Below are 17,685 nucleotides of genomic sequence, written 5' to 3' on the forward strand. Positions count from 1 at the left end.
GTGCCTATTGGTCGCAGTACTGTGCTTTCACAGCTGGGTGAGGGGTGTTACAAAGCCACTGACAGTTACTAGGATAGTGCAATGATCCCCTCTTTGAACTTTTGAATATAAAATGGTCCAAAATTTGCATTTGGTTTGTCATTAAGTAAATGCAGTCCTAGCATATATTAATATAGTACATAAGTTTGTTTGTTTTTTCTTCTGAATTAGTCCACTTTCTAAGCTGTTCTCTTGCTGGGAAGCAATAATCACTTCAGCTCAGTTCCCGCTTTCTTGGAATCAGTGCAGATTGGCAGGAGTTTGTAACAGCATTGGCCAAGTCTGATTTCCCGTCAACTTTCCAGTGTTCAAATACTTAAGATATGGTCTATTACTTAGGTATTCTTTAACAGATTTACTCTCCCAACTGCAGTTGTGCCAGCTGTGAGGTAATGTCTCTGACTTCAAGATCAAATGTCAGATTAAAATAACAAAATAGAACAGTACTGGTTTAGGGCTTCTTCGTAGTCGTACTGGCAGCCCAGACTGTGTTGCAATAGAAGAAATCAGTTTTTTCTCTTGGTTTTCCTTTATAGAAATTTGCCTCTGCTACTTTCTGTCCTACTTATACTCACTTGAAAATGGCAGTACATTGTGCCTGTCTGGACTTCTTCTTTCCCCACTGGTTCAATTATTAAGTTACAACTTGGCCTCTGTAAAAGATATGCAAGCCATAACTTTGGTTTAGCGCATGAGTGGAATAGTCATAATGTAAAAACAAAGTTAGATTTTTTTTTAACTCGTATTTTTTCAACAGTGCAGTTTAAAAGCAAATAGCAAAACTGTTGAATACATGTGTGACTGTAAACACTTAAATAGACTGGGATTTTGTTTCAGAGGAACTCAAGGTGCTCTTGCATGTCTAATAATGCTAAATTACTGTGTTTATTGTAACTGTCTGGATTTAGGCTTCCAAACTTCAGCAACTTAACCAAACCATTTATGGTAAAATATTCAAATTTTAAATAACTCTTTCCCCATTGTGTGTTTTTATCTCTGATCCCTCCAGTTCAGACAAAACCAGCTTTTCAGTTAGAAGAAGCTCTTGAACAAATTAAAGGATCAGTTTTAACACCAGGACTGTGCTTGCAAAACATAAACAAAATCAACTTCAGGTAAGCATTCCTGTTCATTCTGATGATCAAAGGAAGTAAATTTCTAAACCTAAGTTTCATTTATAGCAAAAAATGTAGATGATTCTGAAACCTATCTCAGGTTTTCTGATCATTTTTCTCATTTTACTCATAGGCTTCATTAAGGACAGCATCTCACTGCCTTGAAAATTTTTTTCCTTATTTTTCAACTTTTTTCAAACTGCTTCTTGTGCAACACATTGGTATCTCAGGACTTGTACAAACCACTTACCATTTCTTACAATGCTGTCACTCCATTTTTATTTGTATAATGTAAAAAATTTACTATCCTTTAATAATGATAGTGTGTTCTTTTTCTGGTTTTCATCTTCTTAACCTGTTTTCCTAAGGAAATTATATTTACATGTTCATACTATTTACAGTTTGTTTTCCCCTCATAACCAAATTTGAGAGAAAGCTAAGAATCTTGAAATTAATATGTTTCTGTAAGTTTGAACTTAGAAATTACTCAATGGAAAAAAAGGAAAATAAGTGACTCCAGCATCAGAAAGGCTTCAAAGTTGAGTCCACTATGACCTGTTGGGAGGTCATAAGACAGCTAGTACAGATATAACAGAAGAGCATTTTGAGAAGGTTCTGAACAGTGGAAGTTCTTAAGAAGTCACTAGTTTTGAGATGTAAAGCTTTAAACATTTCTTATAATCCCTTTAATTGGAAATTTTTGGAAGGGTAATATCTAACTCATATGAAGTAGTAGATACCTATTCTGTTTCTTACAATTTTATAAATGCTGAAGCCAAAAATCTTGTGTCATCTTTAGAATTTGCCCTTCCTCAGAAAGAGAATGCCTAGAATTGACAATCCCCTCTTAAAGAAAGAAATGAGTACTTTAATAAGTACGCAATATAAACATAGCTCCAGACCCAAGTGAATATCTGTGAATTTTAAAATATTCTAGGATTCATAATGTCTGTCCTTTAAAAGGTGTTAAACAATAAGCAATGGTGACATATTAACTTCTCTTGGAGAAAGCAAAAGTCCTGAAACACCTAATAAGTGTATTCCATGCTGCTGTAGTTCCATTTTGCTTCTAGTAGGGTTTAGTTATTGAATGCTAAAGCAAAGATTTTGGAGAACTCATTAGCTAACAGACACAGGGATGTTTGTACGTTAGGTGTGTAAATGGCATACTGCTCTTTTTACAAGATATATTTCCCTATTGGTGTTTAAAATTATAATGTTAGATAAAGGTGAGTCTTGGGATATAAACTTCAATATGACAAATCAAAAATTGTCTATGGAAAAGTTAGACCACTGAAACTTTTATAAATATAAATGGTCTAAGCATGTAGAAATGTTTATAGATATGAATGATCTAAATACTCAAATAAATATAAAGAAAGTTGTTTGTATCCAAAAAGCCAACAATCCAGATTTTTGAGTGCCAGGTGTCGGTCAGTCTGGTCCACAAAAACAAAAAAGTTTTGGGATAGCCATTCAAAAGAAAACAGCATTCAGTTTTCTATGTTCAATAAATAAATATGTGAATTTGTTCTCCCTATTTGCTGTCAGCCATCCCATCAGAAATAATAAATTCCATTTTACACTCTCCTTAGGTCACTGCAATTAAGCCAATGTTTTATGTAGTCTTGTATAAAATCTCCTGAAAAATAACAATAATCTTAAGGGTTTGAAAGTTTCCGTTTTCCATTGACCTAAAATTTTAAGTGTCATGATAAATACAGGGGAAAAAAAAAAATAAACTCTTACTAGATTATTTACCCGCATCCACTAAAAAGAAAAGGGAGAATTTTAGGTGCAAGAAGAGAAGGCTCAGAAGAAGAACCTTAAGCTGACAAAATGTACAGAAATTAAGGAAAATAGGTTCTTGAATTTCTGTACATATATGAAACATGTATCACCAGCTAAGAGCTAGTCACAGGTTCCAACTACACTAGCTACTCTAAAGATTTTTTTTTTTTGTCAGGCAGCAAATTCTTTAACATACCACAATACTGACATTACATATCATTGGTAGATTTGGGCTCTCTGGATACAAGAAAACCTTCTTGCTCTTTGAAGTAAGGGAATACCTGACATCATCAATATAGTTACACTCTGCATAAGCCAACTTTAGGGAAAAATAAAGCCCATTTTCCTGTTTGTTTTCTTCTTTTTCTTAAAAAAAGCCCTCCGTGTTCTGTTTCTGAAATTACCAAACTGTTGGCTGACGTTTTCCATACCAATGCAGCCAGAGGCAGTCACCCAATAACCCAATCAGAAAATTTTATTTATAAATAGACAGAAGAGAAGTTTTAAAATGGAAAGTGTTGGACACGTTCAGATAGTAGTAACAGCATTTTTCAGGCTTTTCATCATTTATTGATGTTGTATACTTTTGGTAAGAAATATATTTAAAATATACAGTTGATGCATAAAAGTAAGACAAAGTAATAATTTTCTTGTTTGTATCAAGAACCACAGATGACATTTCATCCTCATCAGCATGTAGAAGTGATTCTTTCCATCAGAAGAATAATTTAGCAATGTTTGGCTGTGATGAAACAATACAGGAGAGCAGTAGAACAGACATGGATAGTCACCAACTTCTCTTCCAGAAAAATCTGAAAGAAATGCAACAGCTCCTTGAAAAACAGCATCTCAATAGCTTAGAGGTATGATATTTTCATTTTCATGTGATTCATTGCAAGATGCTTTTAACTGTGACAGGAAGTTTCTTTAATGTAATAAAAATGGAAGTCCTGTTCAGCTAAATTTGTCAATTAGACAAGTCAGGAGAGCACACTGTACTGTGCCTTATCAATAGATTATTTTTAGTAAAATTATACATATATTCCTGTAAGAAGTCAGAGATCTTTAAAAATATTTATAAGAATGTTTTCACAAATTCATTCAAGATACCTGTTATTTTGTCCTTTTTCCTCTGTTAATGTGAGATTTCTATGTCAGACTTCTTGTCTCTGACATTGGTAGCCATTAGTTGATCACAGTAGTCTTGTGCTACCTCTGAACTTAGATTGATGGTTTTCAGTGCACACCAAGATTCTGCTGTGCTGATTGTGACAACACAATATGCTATAGCAGTATTATGATGGCATGTGAAATCTTGGGGAACTTTTTTGGTTGGTTGGTTGGGGTTTTTTTTCCTGGTATGTGGTGATATGTTAGAGATTGACTTCAAGTCTCTTGAGAACCATTTTTATCATCTTTGGAATAGCTGCGGGTGTTCCAGTAATGAGCTTTTTCTGCCTAAACTAATTTTTAGATTGAAAATCCGTTTTAAAAGTCACCTTAGAAATAGTGAAAATCAAGAACTGAGCTCTAAGATGATTTTTAGTTGTGCCCCTTTAAGTGTAATTTTGGAAACACTGTCTTCAACATTACATTTTCTGGGAAAAAAGAGCCCATACTTTGGGGGTCATTCTTTTATTTCTAGAGTATCTATTGGTATCCAGAGTCACGGTATCTGAAATGACCTGGACTCCATGAAGCCAGTCCCTCTATTTTGGTCATGGCTGGAGGCAAGGAATCATGGTGGCCATAGAGCAAGGGTTTCTCCTTTTATTGCAAGTGTATGGATAACTTGTGAAATACTTTAGAGTTCAGATATGGTTTGGCATTGATGTTTCTTGGAGCATTAATCTCTGCCTTTGTATCTACTTTGTTCTGATGGTTATGCATTAAAATCTTGAGCTGATGGCTAAGACAGACAATCTCACTCAGCTGGAGTGAGGTTCAAAAAAGTTGAATGGAGAGAAAGTATAATTTGTACTGGCAGTGTTCTTTCTTATTTCTAAGCATAAAAGAAGGAAGAGAAAGTGACAATTTATAGAAGAGAGCTGATAAAACTGATTCTAGATAACCACTTTACAAAAATACAGAGAAGTCTAAGCTTTTTTTTAACAATATAACATTTGCATTTCACTGATTGAGAGTTTGCAAATCCCTCCCTAAATGATGGTGCTGAATTTGGCAGTAGCTGCATTAGAACATCTTGGAATTAGAAAACAAAACACATTCTCTTTGAGAAAAATATATAAAAATATTCTTTTAAATGTATTTTAAGACTTCTGTATTGGAGTGTTTTATCAAACAGAATTATCACTTCCTAATTGAATTCTAGGGGAAAACAGCTATAAGTCATGCATAATTTTTTGCTTTTAGTTTTTTCTAAATGTTATCATAAGCTTTGGGAACTGCATATAATATAGGAGTCTGTGTTTACAAATTAATGTATTTTGAAAATACCTGTAAAAATTTTTGGTTTTTTTCCAGAAGGTATTTTTCTGCTACCACTAGGGGTTGCTCAGCTTCTTTCCTCTCATGAATAGTTTAAAATGTAAATATTTATACTTCAGACATTTGGACTTGCTTTCTTGGAATTGCATGCTTTGGACTCTGATTAGAAAAGTAGTGAAGAAAGCTATTGACCTTGTTCTAAGGCCTGAGTTTTGAAAGTTTAATACTTGGATTGTGCTGATGGCTGGTGTGCATGTGCATTGTGACTTCCTGTATTGTGAAATAGTATTTATAATACTCTTATTAATAAAATTTATAACTTATAATGATTTAGATTGATTTCTTACTGGAATCAATATACTTCAGTGGTCTAGTTATTACCTGTTGTCCAAAGTAATTTCTGAAATTAAAGTATTTCACTGTGCACATGCTTTGCAACCTAGCCATCCATTGAGATCCTTTGACCTCTCTTTGTTTCTGTTTTTACAGGCCCAACAGGATTATAAAGATTCCTAAAATTCTTTACTTTCCTACAGGGCAATAAAGTTTTATGTGAACCTTTACCAGTAGATTTGTTGTGTTACCTGCTTTACATCTCTAAATATTTGTACAGATTCATCGGTAAGCTAGGGTATTAGTGGCTTCTACTGTTTTCCAAAATTATTTTGTGTAAAGTATTGAGAGCAATATATTTTATTTTGTGCAACAGTTGCATCCAAGCCGCTACATCAAGTTACTGTTTTATGTTCAGGAATATGTTCCATTTTTCAGAATTTAATATTGCTAACTTCATTCACAAATAAAGGTTTTGTCTCTCCATCCTTTCCTGGCTTTATTGCATGCATAAATAAAATCTTTAAGGTGGAGCTAGCAGCATGGTCTTTAGCTAAAGCTGCATGCGGCTTTTAACCAAATGACATTAGTCCCAAGTTGCTTAACAATTTTACAAACTGTTAACTCCTTATGTTGAAATTTTCCATTTCTGGTACCTGCCTTGGACTGAACAGTTTAGAAAATTTCCACTAAATGGCTCAAATGTGACAAGGAAGAGTATTTTTCAGGTATTTTTTTGTCTTTTCTTTTTTTCACCTCTTCAATTTCATGGCCATGCAACATTATTTTGGTCAGTACAATACTTCTAGGCTCTACCAGAAAAAAATTTGCTTTATGCCTGAATTGAACTGATATCATAACATTTTTTGTCTTTAGTTTCATTTTTTAAACAAAATACTTAGAAGTAAGAGCTAATTCGAGACAAAATATGTTGGAATCTGTGGGTATTGGTGATTCTGAGATTGTAGAAAGTCTCTGTCTGTCAGCCCCGCTGCCAAAGAAGAAGCCATAATTCGTCTGTGCTGGTTTCAAGGTTGTTTATTCTTGCTTATCTATAACATGTTCTGCTGCCCTGCCGCAGGTCTGTCCTGCAGGGCAGCGTGCGGGGCTCTGCCCCCAGTGGGATGGTACAAACATTATATACCAGAAACTACCTGTGCTATATTTACAATAACATGCTAATATCTATCACCTACGTTGAACAGTGTGTCCCCAGCCTAAACCAACAGAAAAATGCCAACACTACAGTGAAACATGGAGGGCATGAAGAAGGAGGAAAAGGACAAGACACACCCAATTTCCTCCATCTTGTCCTCTCTGAACCCCTAATCTAGAAACCTAAAATTTTGCTTTTGCACCCGTACCACACTTAATTATTACTCATATCAAACATTCCGAGCTTGTAATTTATCCTGTAAGATTGAAAACACTTTTCCATGGACAGAGATCAGAGACAGTGTCTCTCGGGGCTCTGTACAGGGGGGTTCCCGACCCCCTGCGAGGGTCCCAGGCCCTCCAGGGCAGCCAGAGGGAAGCCCTGGATTCCCACAAAAATAGGTGTATATTATCACATGGAGATGGTATTTTCCTCTTCACTTCTTAATATGACCATAATTAGGCTACTCAAGTGGTATCTGTGAAATCCAAATTTAAATCCCTTTCTGAATGATTTGAAGCAGGATTTTTACCTTGGTTCACTGTTTTTTTCTGAGAATATTGTGCAGCCATTGAGGTACTCAATACCATTCTTTCTATGGATACCATTCCCCTTGGAAGAAAATATTTCAATATTTATTGAAATAGGAATGGAACATTGATATAATATATTCAATATAGTCTCAGAAATTGCAACCCAAATTATATTATGTATAATACAGGAAAAATTTGTATCTTACTAGACTGTGTGTGCTTATACATGTTACATGGAAAATCCCGTAAGTCTCTGAGAAACAGTGAAGGATATTTTCTAAGTGATGTTCCACTGAATGGTCTGGACATCACCCGCTTTTCAGGAGTTCACTTGTAAGGCTGTTAGCTATTGGTGTTACTTTGCTTTTGAGTTTCACAGTGTCTATGAAATGGAGATGTTTCAGGTAACTCATGGAAAAATTGTAGTAAGACTGGAATGAGTTAACCAAAACTTCCCTCTGCAAGGGGTGTTGCCAGTCAAATTCTTCAGAGCCATAGGCAAGACCAGCATGGAAAAAAGAAGTGCTGTGTACAGAGTCTCTCCCAAGCATCAGAAACTTTGAGAGTCCTCAAGGTTAGTTAGTGGGAAAACAGACTCTGACAAGGAGGCCTAGGATAAAATGGCATAGAAGCAGAAGTCAAACTCGATTTTGTAGACACCATTCAACAACTTGAAATAGGTTTCTACGGTCACCTTAAATCTAGAAATGTTGGCCGTTTTTTTACTTGTAAATGTGAGTGTTAACATTTTTATGTTGATCATTTAAATTGTATGACAGGCCTGAGTGATTTCCTTACTTACTTTCCTCTTGGCAAGAGGAGGGGTGTTCAGTTTTCATTGGCTTTCAACCAATATTGTGACTAACAGCTATCTTCCACATTATTTCAGTAATCCAAAATTCACATGTGCTATAAAGACAAATTGAAATATATCTCCAGACGAAATTATTTTACCCAAATACTCCAACTTGTTTTGGTTGTGTATTCCTCAAGAATAGATTTTGAGGTTTTGGAGGTTTTTCATAAAATAACTTATTCTAAGCTTGTTCTGTATAAAATAACATGACAGTCTTCATCTCTGACTGTCTGGAGTTCATTCAACATTGTCTTTCCTCAATTCAAAGGCCTTTCTTGAGCAGGTAATAAGGTAGGATTGAAGCTGAAACAGATTTTCAGTACAAAACAGATTGTTTCACAGTTAGACTTATACATGGATAAGCCTTTGCTTGTGGATAAGTTATGATCGTTATACATACAGCATAGCTCACAAACCACAGCATCAAGGAAATTGATCCTGTCCTTTAATAGATACCTGTTCCTTTTTTACAAGCACATAGTTTTTTTCGTAAGAATTGCCATACATATTAGCATGACTCCATTTTTGGGTTTACATGCATATACGTGTGTGTGTGTGTGTGTGTGTGTGTGTGTGTGTGTAAAATATTTATGTACAGCTATGCATTATTTTTACCATACTTCATGACTGGTTTTGGAGAGATTTGTTTTACTACAACACGGTAAGATGCTCCTAAATGTAGCTGAAAGAAAGGAACAGGGTAAAAAATAGCAGTACACTGCAGTTACAGTAAGATGTTTGCTGGTAGGAAGGGACTGGAAGATATAAAGTTCATGTGCATGTGGGCCTACCAGGATACTGCATTATACTAATGTGGTATTATCAGTGATAGTATATTCTGGTATCTCAAAGGGATGCTGGAAAATCTATTGATTTCTCATAAAGTATCAGTCTCCAAAGTAATTTTGCCCCTTTGAAGACAGCAGAGCTGTGTCTTAGGGTTTTTTTTTTTTAAAAAGATAAGACTTTTGTGAATTTTAAAGCAACACAGAATTCAGGTTCTTTTTTGTATTCTAGTACTCTATTTATATCCTGATATTCTAATGGTCATCTGGGTACTCAGGAGCCTAATCAATTATTTCATTTTTTCTAATGAAAATTAGTCTAATTATTATAATTATTAATTATTATAAATCTGCAGCAGCACTTCTGTGGTATTTAGTAGCTTGAGCGTTGCTGGGCAGTTCATGCCCAATACTTGCATATCTCCATAAGGAAGTATGGTTCACCATAAATAAAGTACAAAATAAAGCATCAAACAAACACCCAAAATTCAGAAGACAAGGATAAGTAGGGGGTAACTGGGACCTCTTTCAGAAGACTGAAAGTTCTTGTAATAAACAAATAATTGCACTATTTCAAACAGTGGCATGATTTTTAAAAATTAACCTTTAAATCTGGTAGGGTGTTTAGGGGAAGGTAGATACTGAAATCTTGTACAAGTTCTTAAAAATCAAATCTGTTAAGTTCTTAGGAAGAATGTATATCTTGAAACATATCTGATTGAAAAAAGTTGATTTTGTAAAAAAGGTAATATTTTAAGTCACGGAATTTTTTTTCAAGATAAGTGAGTATATTAATGAACCATGCAGTGAATGTTGGAAATTACATGAAAGTGCCTTATTAGGTAAATGTATTTCTAGAAAGGTGTAAATATATATACTAGGAAATGCTCTTAGATATATTGTTTAGCCTTCAGGTTGCCATGTATGGAGTCAGCTTTGTACTCAGTGATCCTTATGGGTCCCTTTCAACTTGGAATGTTCCATGATTCTGGAAGTATTTCTGTATCTGACCTTTGGGATTTCCTTACATAAATTCACCTTCCTCCCTGGCTGCTGCTGTGCAGTGCACAACAGTGAGACCATGTTAAAAACTCTTCCATCTTTACAAAGTATACTGCTAAAAGAAAAAGCAATCCTTTTTAATTGACTAAAAATATGTATACTGTTTTTTTAGAAAAAAAAGAGCTTGGGTAGGGTTCCTCAGCTGAACAAGAGATTATTTTTTAAATTGTATTCACACACTAATTCATTCAGGAACTGAATAGTACTGGTCAGATAGTATTAATTTGTTCTTTTTTACTGATGTTATGGCTCCAGTTCATTCAAATCTGTTAACTGTAATCACTAAAATGATTATTAGTTAAACACTAAAGAATTTCTAGAATTCATTGTTCATATCCATGCCCAGTATTTCTGTATGACTGTCTGTGTTATGTCCCGTGCTATTTTTGTATGACAAATTTGTGGGGCAGATGATGCCTGTTCAAACTGAATTTATTAATGGGTTAGGAACAAAAAAAAAAAAAAAGGGAACAATGCATTACTGTGCACACTGCCTCACCATTTAACACTTTTAATAGTGTTTTTACCTAGCATTATAAATTGCAGTCCTAGAACTGAATGACCGGATTAGTGTGTGATAGCTAGACACCTGGGACGGAGTACCTGAGAAGCAGCACTCTGAGTACTGAGATGCTAAAGCAACAGAGAGACAAGTTCAGCTGAAAATCTATTTCCTACACAATTATATACATTTACCTCAGGGCTTATTAAGACTGAAAATCAGAATGAAACATTGGTGTTGAATGTTTCTTTTAAAATCTTCTGATAGTATGGCTTACTGATATTGCCTGCGTGCCTATAAAATTAGAAACAAGTTTTTTTTTTATACTGAGAAGCTTGAACCTGCATTTCTAGCATCCTGTGATGGTATTTCAAATTTCATAGATTCATAGATGGGTAGTTTCCATATTCTTAGCCTGGGAGGAGATCAGGTACCTAGGCATCAGACTGGGAAAGACAGCGGTGTTGATAGTAAGCTTGTCTCTGGTCATCCTATACCTTCATAGCTTCTTTGACTGTGGATTTGGCACAGTAAAATGGAACTCTTGTGTAAGGAAAGCACCAAAATCCTTTCACAGTGTCACTTGCTCTCTTGAGTCTGCCCAGATCTTCTGAGAAATAAGAATTGTGTATTGCTATGTATGTGATGTTTTTCAAGCTCATATGGAAATTAGATTAATAATTTTGAATGGACTTTCACATTCCATAGTTGGTAAATTTGAAATTAGTTGTTTAGGTACCTCATTGGCTTTGAAAGTTAGTTTTGCATCTAAATAAGTTCAATGGTGTGTTTTACTTCACAGTCAATGCCAAGTGTAACATGATAAATATACACATATGAAAAGCAAATAATTTCTCTAAAGAAACCAGTTGAAATTATCAAAAGTAGCAAGTAGTGTGAGAGGTGTGAGGGGCTTTGGTTTTTAGAATAGGTAGCATTTTTTCAGGATTTTATCTTCCAGAAGAGTGTTCCTATTCACATCTTGGAATTATGAACAGCCAGCACTTCTTTTGCAGAAAATGTCAAATACACATGTAGCAGCTCTTTAGTGTAATAGCATTCTAACAAAATCTTTTGGCAGAAAATTCACTTATCAGGTTCACTTAAAATCTTACTTGTTGTTCTTTCACTGGCCTTCTGAGAGATCTCATAGGCTCATGTTTGCTCTTTGTTTTAGTGCTTTACTAAAATGAAATTGCTTGACACAGCTGTTCTAAATCCTAAAACATACAAGTGACCTCTTTTAACTCCTTGGAAGTATTCCTTTACTAGGAATGTGGATATGTGTGGGTGTTGGATTTCATGCATTATAACATAAGATAATGCAGGCTATACAATAAATTGTACTTCTATAACATGAAAAATGTAAATTCAGTAAATACCAATATAGTACTCTATGAATATTTTGTTTTCTTATAATCCTATAATATTCTCACAGATTAAATAAAATTAAGTCACTGGGATTCCTAGGTTTATTTCCCTGCACTTATTGATCACTAAAAAAGGATAATTGTTGAATGCTTTTTTTATTTCTGCAGAAGTACTTCTAATTACACATTTCTACAAGGAAATGGGACATTCATTTGCATTATATAGTACTATAAAATGAGAAATATGTAAATATTTTAATGAGAATGTTAAGCATCTTTAATGTGTGAAAGGATGAAATTGTATGATGCAACAAAATAAATGTAAGTGAACTAAATTTGCATTAAGTAGGAGTGAGTGTGTGTTTAAATGAGAACTCCTTCTGTGTTCTTTAGTTCCTAACATTTCTGAATGTTACCTCAACTGAGATTTTGTTTTCCATGGGGTTTTGCTTTATAAGGAGCATACTTATTTATATAATGTAGGAACCTCTGGACCTATTTTCAACCTCTGGACCACAACTGCTTAGAATATTTTTTTTTTTAATTTTTGAAAGTTGGAAATTTTCTTGTACCCTCCAGATTTATCTGCTTAAGCTAACCTGCTCTCAAGAGAAGTTTGGTTTTTTTTAAATCTATATTTACAAAATTTTTCTTCTGTCTAACTGCCATTTGAGAAACACATGTTTTGCTATACAGGTGCAGTTTCCAAATTAGAGAAGAAGTAAGCCTGACAGCTGTAATTTCTTTTCACTGTTTTTTTCCCCTTATGAAAATTTCAAAATTAGTTGTTAAATTTGGTCTGATACAGAAAACTCTTGAGTATATGCCTTTTGCTTGTTTGAGGAAGTTCAAGCAGAGGTTAACAATATAATTTAGCCAAAAATAATGGTTAATAAATAACTAACAAAGTGCTACTTGTTCTTTTTTATTGGAAGGACACCAGTTTGTATAGGTTTAATTTGAAAATGTTCCCTAAAGGGAACATTTTATCTTTCCCTACACTTCCTTCTTTGACCTTCTATTTAGTATCTTTATCTCAGATCATAACTATAACGGAAGACTGCACCAACCTCTAAGCATTTAGTGCAAGATAATATTTAATTCAATAATAAAAAGTCTTTCAGGACTTACTAAGCTTTTTCTTCTGCAGTTTAATATATTTGTACAGCTATAAAATATGCGCAATATTTAGATAAACAATTTTATTGAAATAAAAAATGTTTACTACAAAAATGTGTTATTATTCACTAAAGAATTCTGTGTTTGGTGAGTTTTCAAAATGTTAATTCAATGTCATTGCTAGGGTACATATAGTCACTCACCTAGGTTAACAGATTTTGCTAGTTGAAACATTTTCCATTTGAAGTCACTAATGAAAAAAAAATCTTTATTGCATAAGATTGCATATCTAATTCAGCTTCTCGCTTCTCTTAATTTTTTGCACCAATTTTGTCCAACATAAGGTTTAAAATTACTTTGCTGCTGAGCTGCGTAAAAGGGAGCTTGAAGGCAAGAGTGCATGAGACTGCAAATTGTCAACATGCTTGTTTTCCTTTACGTTCATGTGTACTTTGAAGTCTTGTACTTAACAAAGTATGTATTTTCAATCATGTCAGCATCTCAGTGCTTGGATAGAGGAGTAATAGTGAAGAAAACATTTGTATAATGCATGCACACAGCTGTCCCACTGGTGTTTCAGATGGTGCCAATTGCTCTTACTCCTCACTCCATTAAAATTCAATTAAAAGGTTGAAGAACTGGATGAGAGTCCCTTATGCCCTGGGACTTGATTTGTCCTCATAGAACAGGAAATATTTTCTTCTTTCTGAAAGACTTGAAGAGTTTCACTGGGGGAATTGTTAATCACTGTGGGTGTGAAAACCAAGAGACTTTCTGTGTTTGCCATGACAAGGCTTAACTCCTCATTGCTTGTGGCACTTCCTATGAAAAGAAACATACTCAGTCTAATATTATGGAAAAGTTGCAGTTTGGGGTAGATCCCCTATCAAACCTTCATTTTCATTGATTCCCTTTCAATTTATAACTCAAGTACCCTTACAGAGGATGAAAACCACCCAGTCTCATAGGGAAATTCAGAAACAGTACTGTTGTTCAGATAAATTTAGTTCCTTTTTAAATACTGCAGAATTTATATATAATTTAAGATTAATTTTGTTGAACTATGCTGCTCTCTTCTCTGGATTTCTTCCCAAACTATGTTATTGTCTTTTGCAATTTAAGAAAGGTATATTTTGACTCGATGGAAACACTCATGGAGATATGACCCCAAGTCATAAAAACACTAGGCTCAATATTTTTTGGTCTAATCTCTCATTAATGAAAAATTATTAGCAAAACCACATTTCTGAAAAATCTGAGAGTTCGGTTTTCTGCCTGTATTTCAGAATTTTCATCACGAAGTCAAAGAAAGAGATGATTCAGAAAGCCTGATGAGCCTTGACAGTCTTGAGGCTGGAGAACAAAATGGAAATTGCACAACACAGAGTGAATCATCTTTTACCACACAGTGTGACTGTGCCCTGTATGATCCAGAAAAATGCCAGACTAGGAATAATGGTTTACTTCACACAGATCAAAGTACTTCTAAAAATGCACATCTAAATAATTGTCTGAGAAACATAGATTTGCTACGCTACCACAACATACCTACTCATGATCTTTTAGCTAAACATAATGTTCTAACTCCTGCTGAACATGTAAACACTTCAGAAGAGGAATCATCTGCTTCTCACAGATCTGGAAAACAACCTGCAGAATTCTCTGCCTCTGGTAAGCAAAAGAGCTCTGTAAGTAATGCATTTAGTTTCCTGCAAAACATAAAAGACAGAAGCAAGCCATCTTCTGGAGCAGCTAGCACATTTGCCACTGGTCATCCTGTTTTCACTCGTAGCAGAGCCTGGGACAGCCCTGATTCTCTTCCAGAAGAAAAAATTCAGGATCTGATGCAAGATCAGAGTTTTAAAATGACCCCACAGGAGAGAACTAAATCTATGCAAGCATCCAGTCAACCTATTGCAACATCTGTAATCTTATTTCCTAATCAGGGATGTTCCACTGCCATTCCCAGCACAGTTGATGTGTTACCAAAGGACAAAAACATCAATACAGGCTTTTTAAAAAATACCTTAGCAAAAATGACTGAAACAAAAGAAGGCAATATTAAATGTATGAATGACATTATTTCAGAAACATCTTTATTTCAGGACATACCAAATGCCTCAGTTCTGTTGGAAGTTAAACAAAAGAATAATAAAGAAGGAAAGGGAAATATAATTGAAAATATGTCACTGTTACCTGATACAGAGTTCACTTCTGACACTCCTAGACAGGACACAAGCCTGAAAAATAATATTCTTGAAAGAAAAAGAGCCAAGCTATTCACAAGTATCTTAAAGAAGAATTCTAAATGTGAACCCAATCATTTCAAAGCTGTGGTTACAGACCATGGGATCAGCTTTGGAACTCAACTCATGTCATCTATCAGAGACAGTTTAGAACTGGCAAAAATAAAAAAGAAAAGTGCAGAAAATGAAAAATGCAATAGGAAGCTAAAATGGTGTGATGAAATTGACCAGATAATAATAGAAAATAACAAAAAATGCTATGAAAAAAGCATCAGTGAAATATCTTCTTCAAAACTACAGTGTGTTCAAACTGCAAATAACACTCCTAAGAATAATTTAAGTATTGTTGCTCAGCCTTCAAACCCCATGTTTATAAAAAATCATCAGGAAAATTCTCATATGTCAAAACCAAACATTAATACTGAAAAATCAAATAAGGAATATCCATCTCAGAATATACTTACGTCTACAGGATCCTTTTCTGCTAAGGAAGCTTGGATGGTATCAAAAGATAAAGCAAGTAAACCCCCAGTATGTAGGAATAAGGCTAAAATTAATGAAGGTGGACAACTCAAGAATAAGACAAAAATAACCAGAAGAGTAACATCTGTAAAATTCCAGTCACATTTTATGCCCAAGAAGAGAACAGGCACTATGATCCAACTGCAGTCAGCCACTGAAGTCAACAAAACTCAAAAATCTCCAGGGAAATGCCTTGCACCTCACCCACCTTCCACACCTCTGCCAGGAAACAGTGTTGAGAGCCCAGCCAGCCCTGGGTGTCAGTCACTGCCACCTGCCAGCCTGCAAGCTACTGGTGCTAGCAGCAGTGATTTCAATGACAGGCATGTTGCGCTAGCAAGTCAGGTTTTAAATAGGAACAGCGCAGGAAACAGTGAGAATACTGCTGGTTGTGCTGATGTGGCCACTGCCATCTCTACACCTGACTGCAGCAGGGCCAAATACAAACCTTGGGCAAAAAATACTTGTTCTGTAAATAATGTTAAGGCAAGTGACTGTCAAGATAATTCAGTAACTTGCTCTGAGAAAAGACCTGTTAACACAGAAAATAGATTACATCTCCATCGTATCCCAGCAGCTGGAAAAACAAGCACCTTCTGGCACGGAGCACATTCTACCCAAGCTCCAAAAGACTCTGCTACTGGTAAGAGTTATGTTTCTGGGTCTGGGGTGGTGGAATGTTTAGACAAAAGTCTTCTTCAAATACATCACAGATTTATTTTCAATTAAAACACCCAACCTTTTCACACAACACAGCCAGTTTTAACAAGCTTTCACCATTTGTCATTCTCATTTCTATTCTAGTGGTGCCCAGAGGCCTCTCAAACGTCAATCCTCATTTCTAATAGTTCTCTGCAATATTAAATGAAAAGGAAGTATTTTCCCTGAGATTATATCCATGACTAATGAGCAGATGTGACAGGTGGTCTAAATAATTATATAGGAGGAAGTGAGTAAGTTTGTACAAGTGAGTTTTACAAGGTAACTTAAGAGTGAAAGCTTGTTGTCCAACAGTCACTGCCACATGAGACTGAAAGAAGTTTAGTTCTACCGTGTTTTTAAAATGCTGACACTCTAAATGCCTACAATTACTGAGACTTAGTCCCAATTATACTATTAAAAGCTGAGCAAAAATTAAAGATTAGTTAAAATTAAAGAGCTTCTGCCAGGCAAACTTTGCTCTGCTGCAAGGTATATCTGATTTATAAAGAATTTTAAGAAATTTGAGGAACAATTCTGCATTTCATTAAAAATTAACCTTGGAAACAATATGAGGCACAGATTGGTTGAAAAATTACAGGAAGGATGGATAAGAAAAATTTGGGAGAATAACTTTAATCTCCTAGGGTTTATTCTCCTACATTCCAATTTACATTTTATGTTTTTTGATTTGCCTTGTTTGTCCCATGCAGCCTAGCTACATGCTGTGCCTTGGGCACTGATGACATCCTTGTACTTGTAATTTCTGTGTAGTATGCTGGTTTGCTTCCTACTGAGAGCTGCAGCTGAAGCTCCTGAAGCTGTAGTTCCTGCTTCAGGTACAGGCAGTACTCCAAACTGGTTCACATACTGGGACCACCCCAAGGATTGGCCATGGAACTCAAAGATACTTTTTAACAAAATGATGAATACCCTTAACTTTAAACCCCCCCACATCTTAGTTTTATCTACAGTAATATAGTTTTAACAGATTTTACAATTTAAATGGAGTGATTCAGAACAGCTCTGTTGTGTAAGAGCAGATGCAGGCAGGTGAATATTCTTGGCCTAAAGCAGGAGTGGGAACAGAAAATATTATCTGCTTGTCC

General features: G+C 35.0%; 1 protein-coding gene across 4 annotated transcripts in view; it reads left to right on the top strand.

The window, feature by feature from the left end:
* CEP126 (centrosomal protein 126) overlaps positions 1-17,685 on the top strand; it is a 37,872-nt gene that overhangs the window by 10,317 nt on the left and 9,870 nt on the right. For all 4 annotated transcript variants that reach the window (XM_072927423.1, XM_030269816.4, XM_030269824.4 and 1 more), the window contains exons 4-6: positions 1,049-1,154; positions 3,610-3,808; positions 14,396-16,520. In XM_072927423.1, the coding sequence (XP_072783524.1) occupies positions 1,049-1,154; positions 3,610-3,808; positions 14,396-16,520 (2,430 nt within the window). The remainder of the gene's footprint in view (positions 1-1,048; positions 1,155-3,609; positions 3,809-14,395; positions 16,521-17,685) is intronic.

Source organism: Taeniopygia guttata, chromosome 1, assembly GCF_048771995.1.
Source record: "Taeniopygia guttata chromosome 1, bTaeGut7.mat, whole genome shotgun sequence".
NCBI classification, from domain to species: domain Eukaryota; kingdom Metazoa; phylum Chordata; class Aves; order Passeriformes; family Estrildidae; genus Taeniopygia; species Taeniopygia guttata.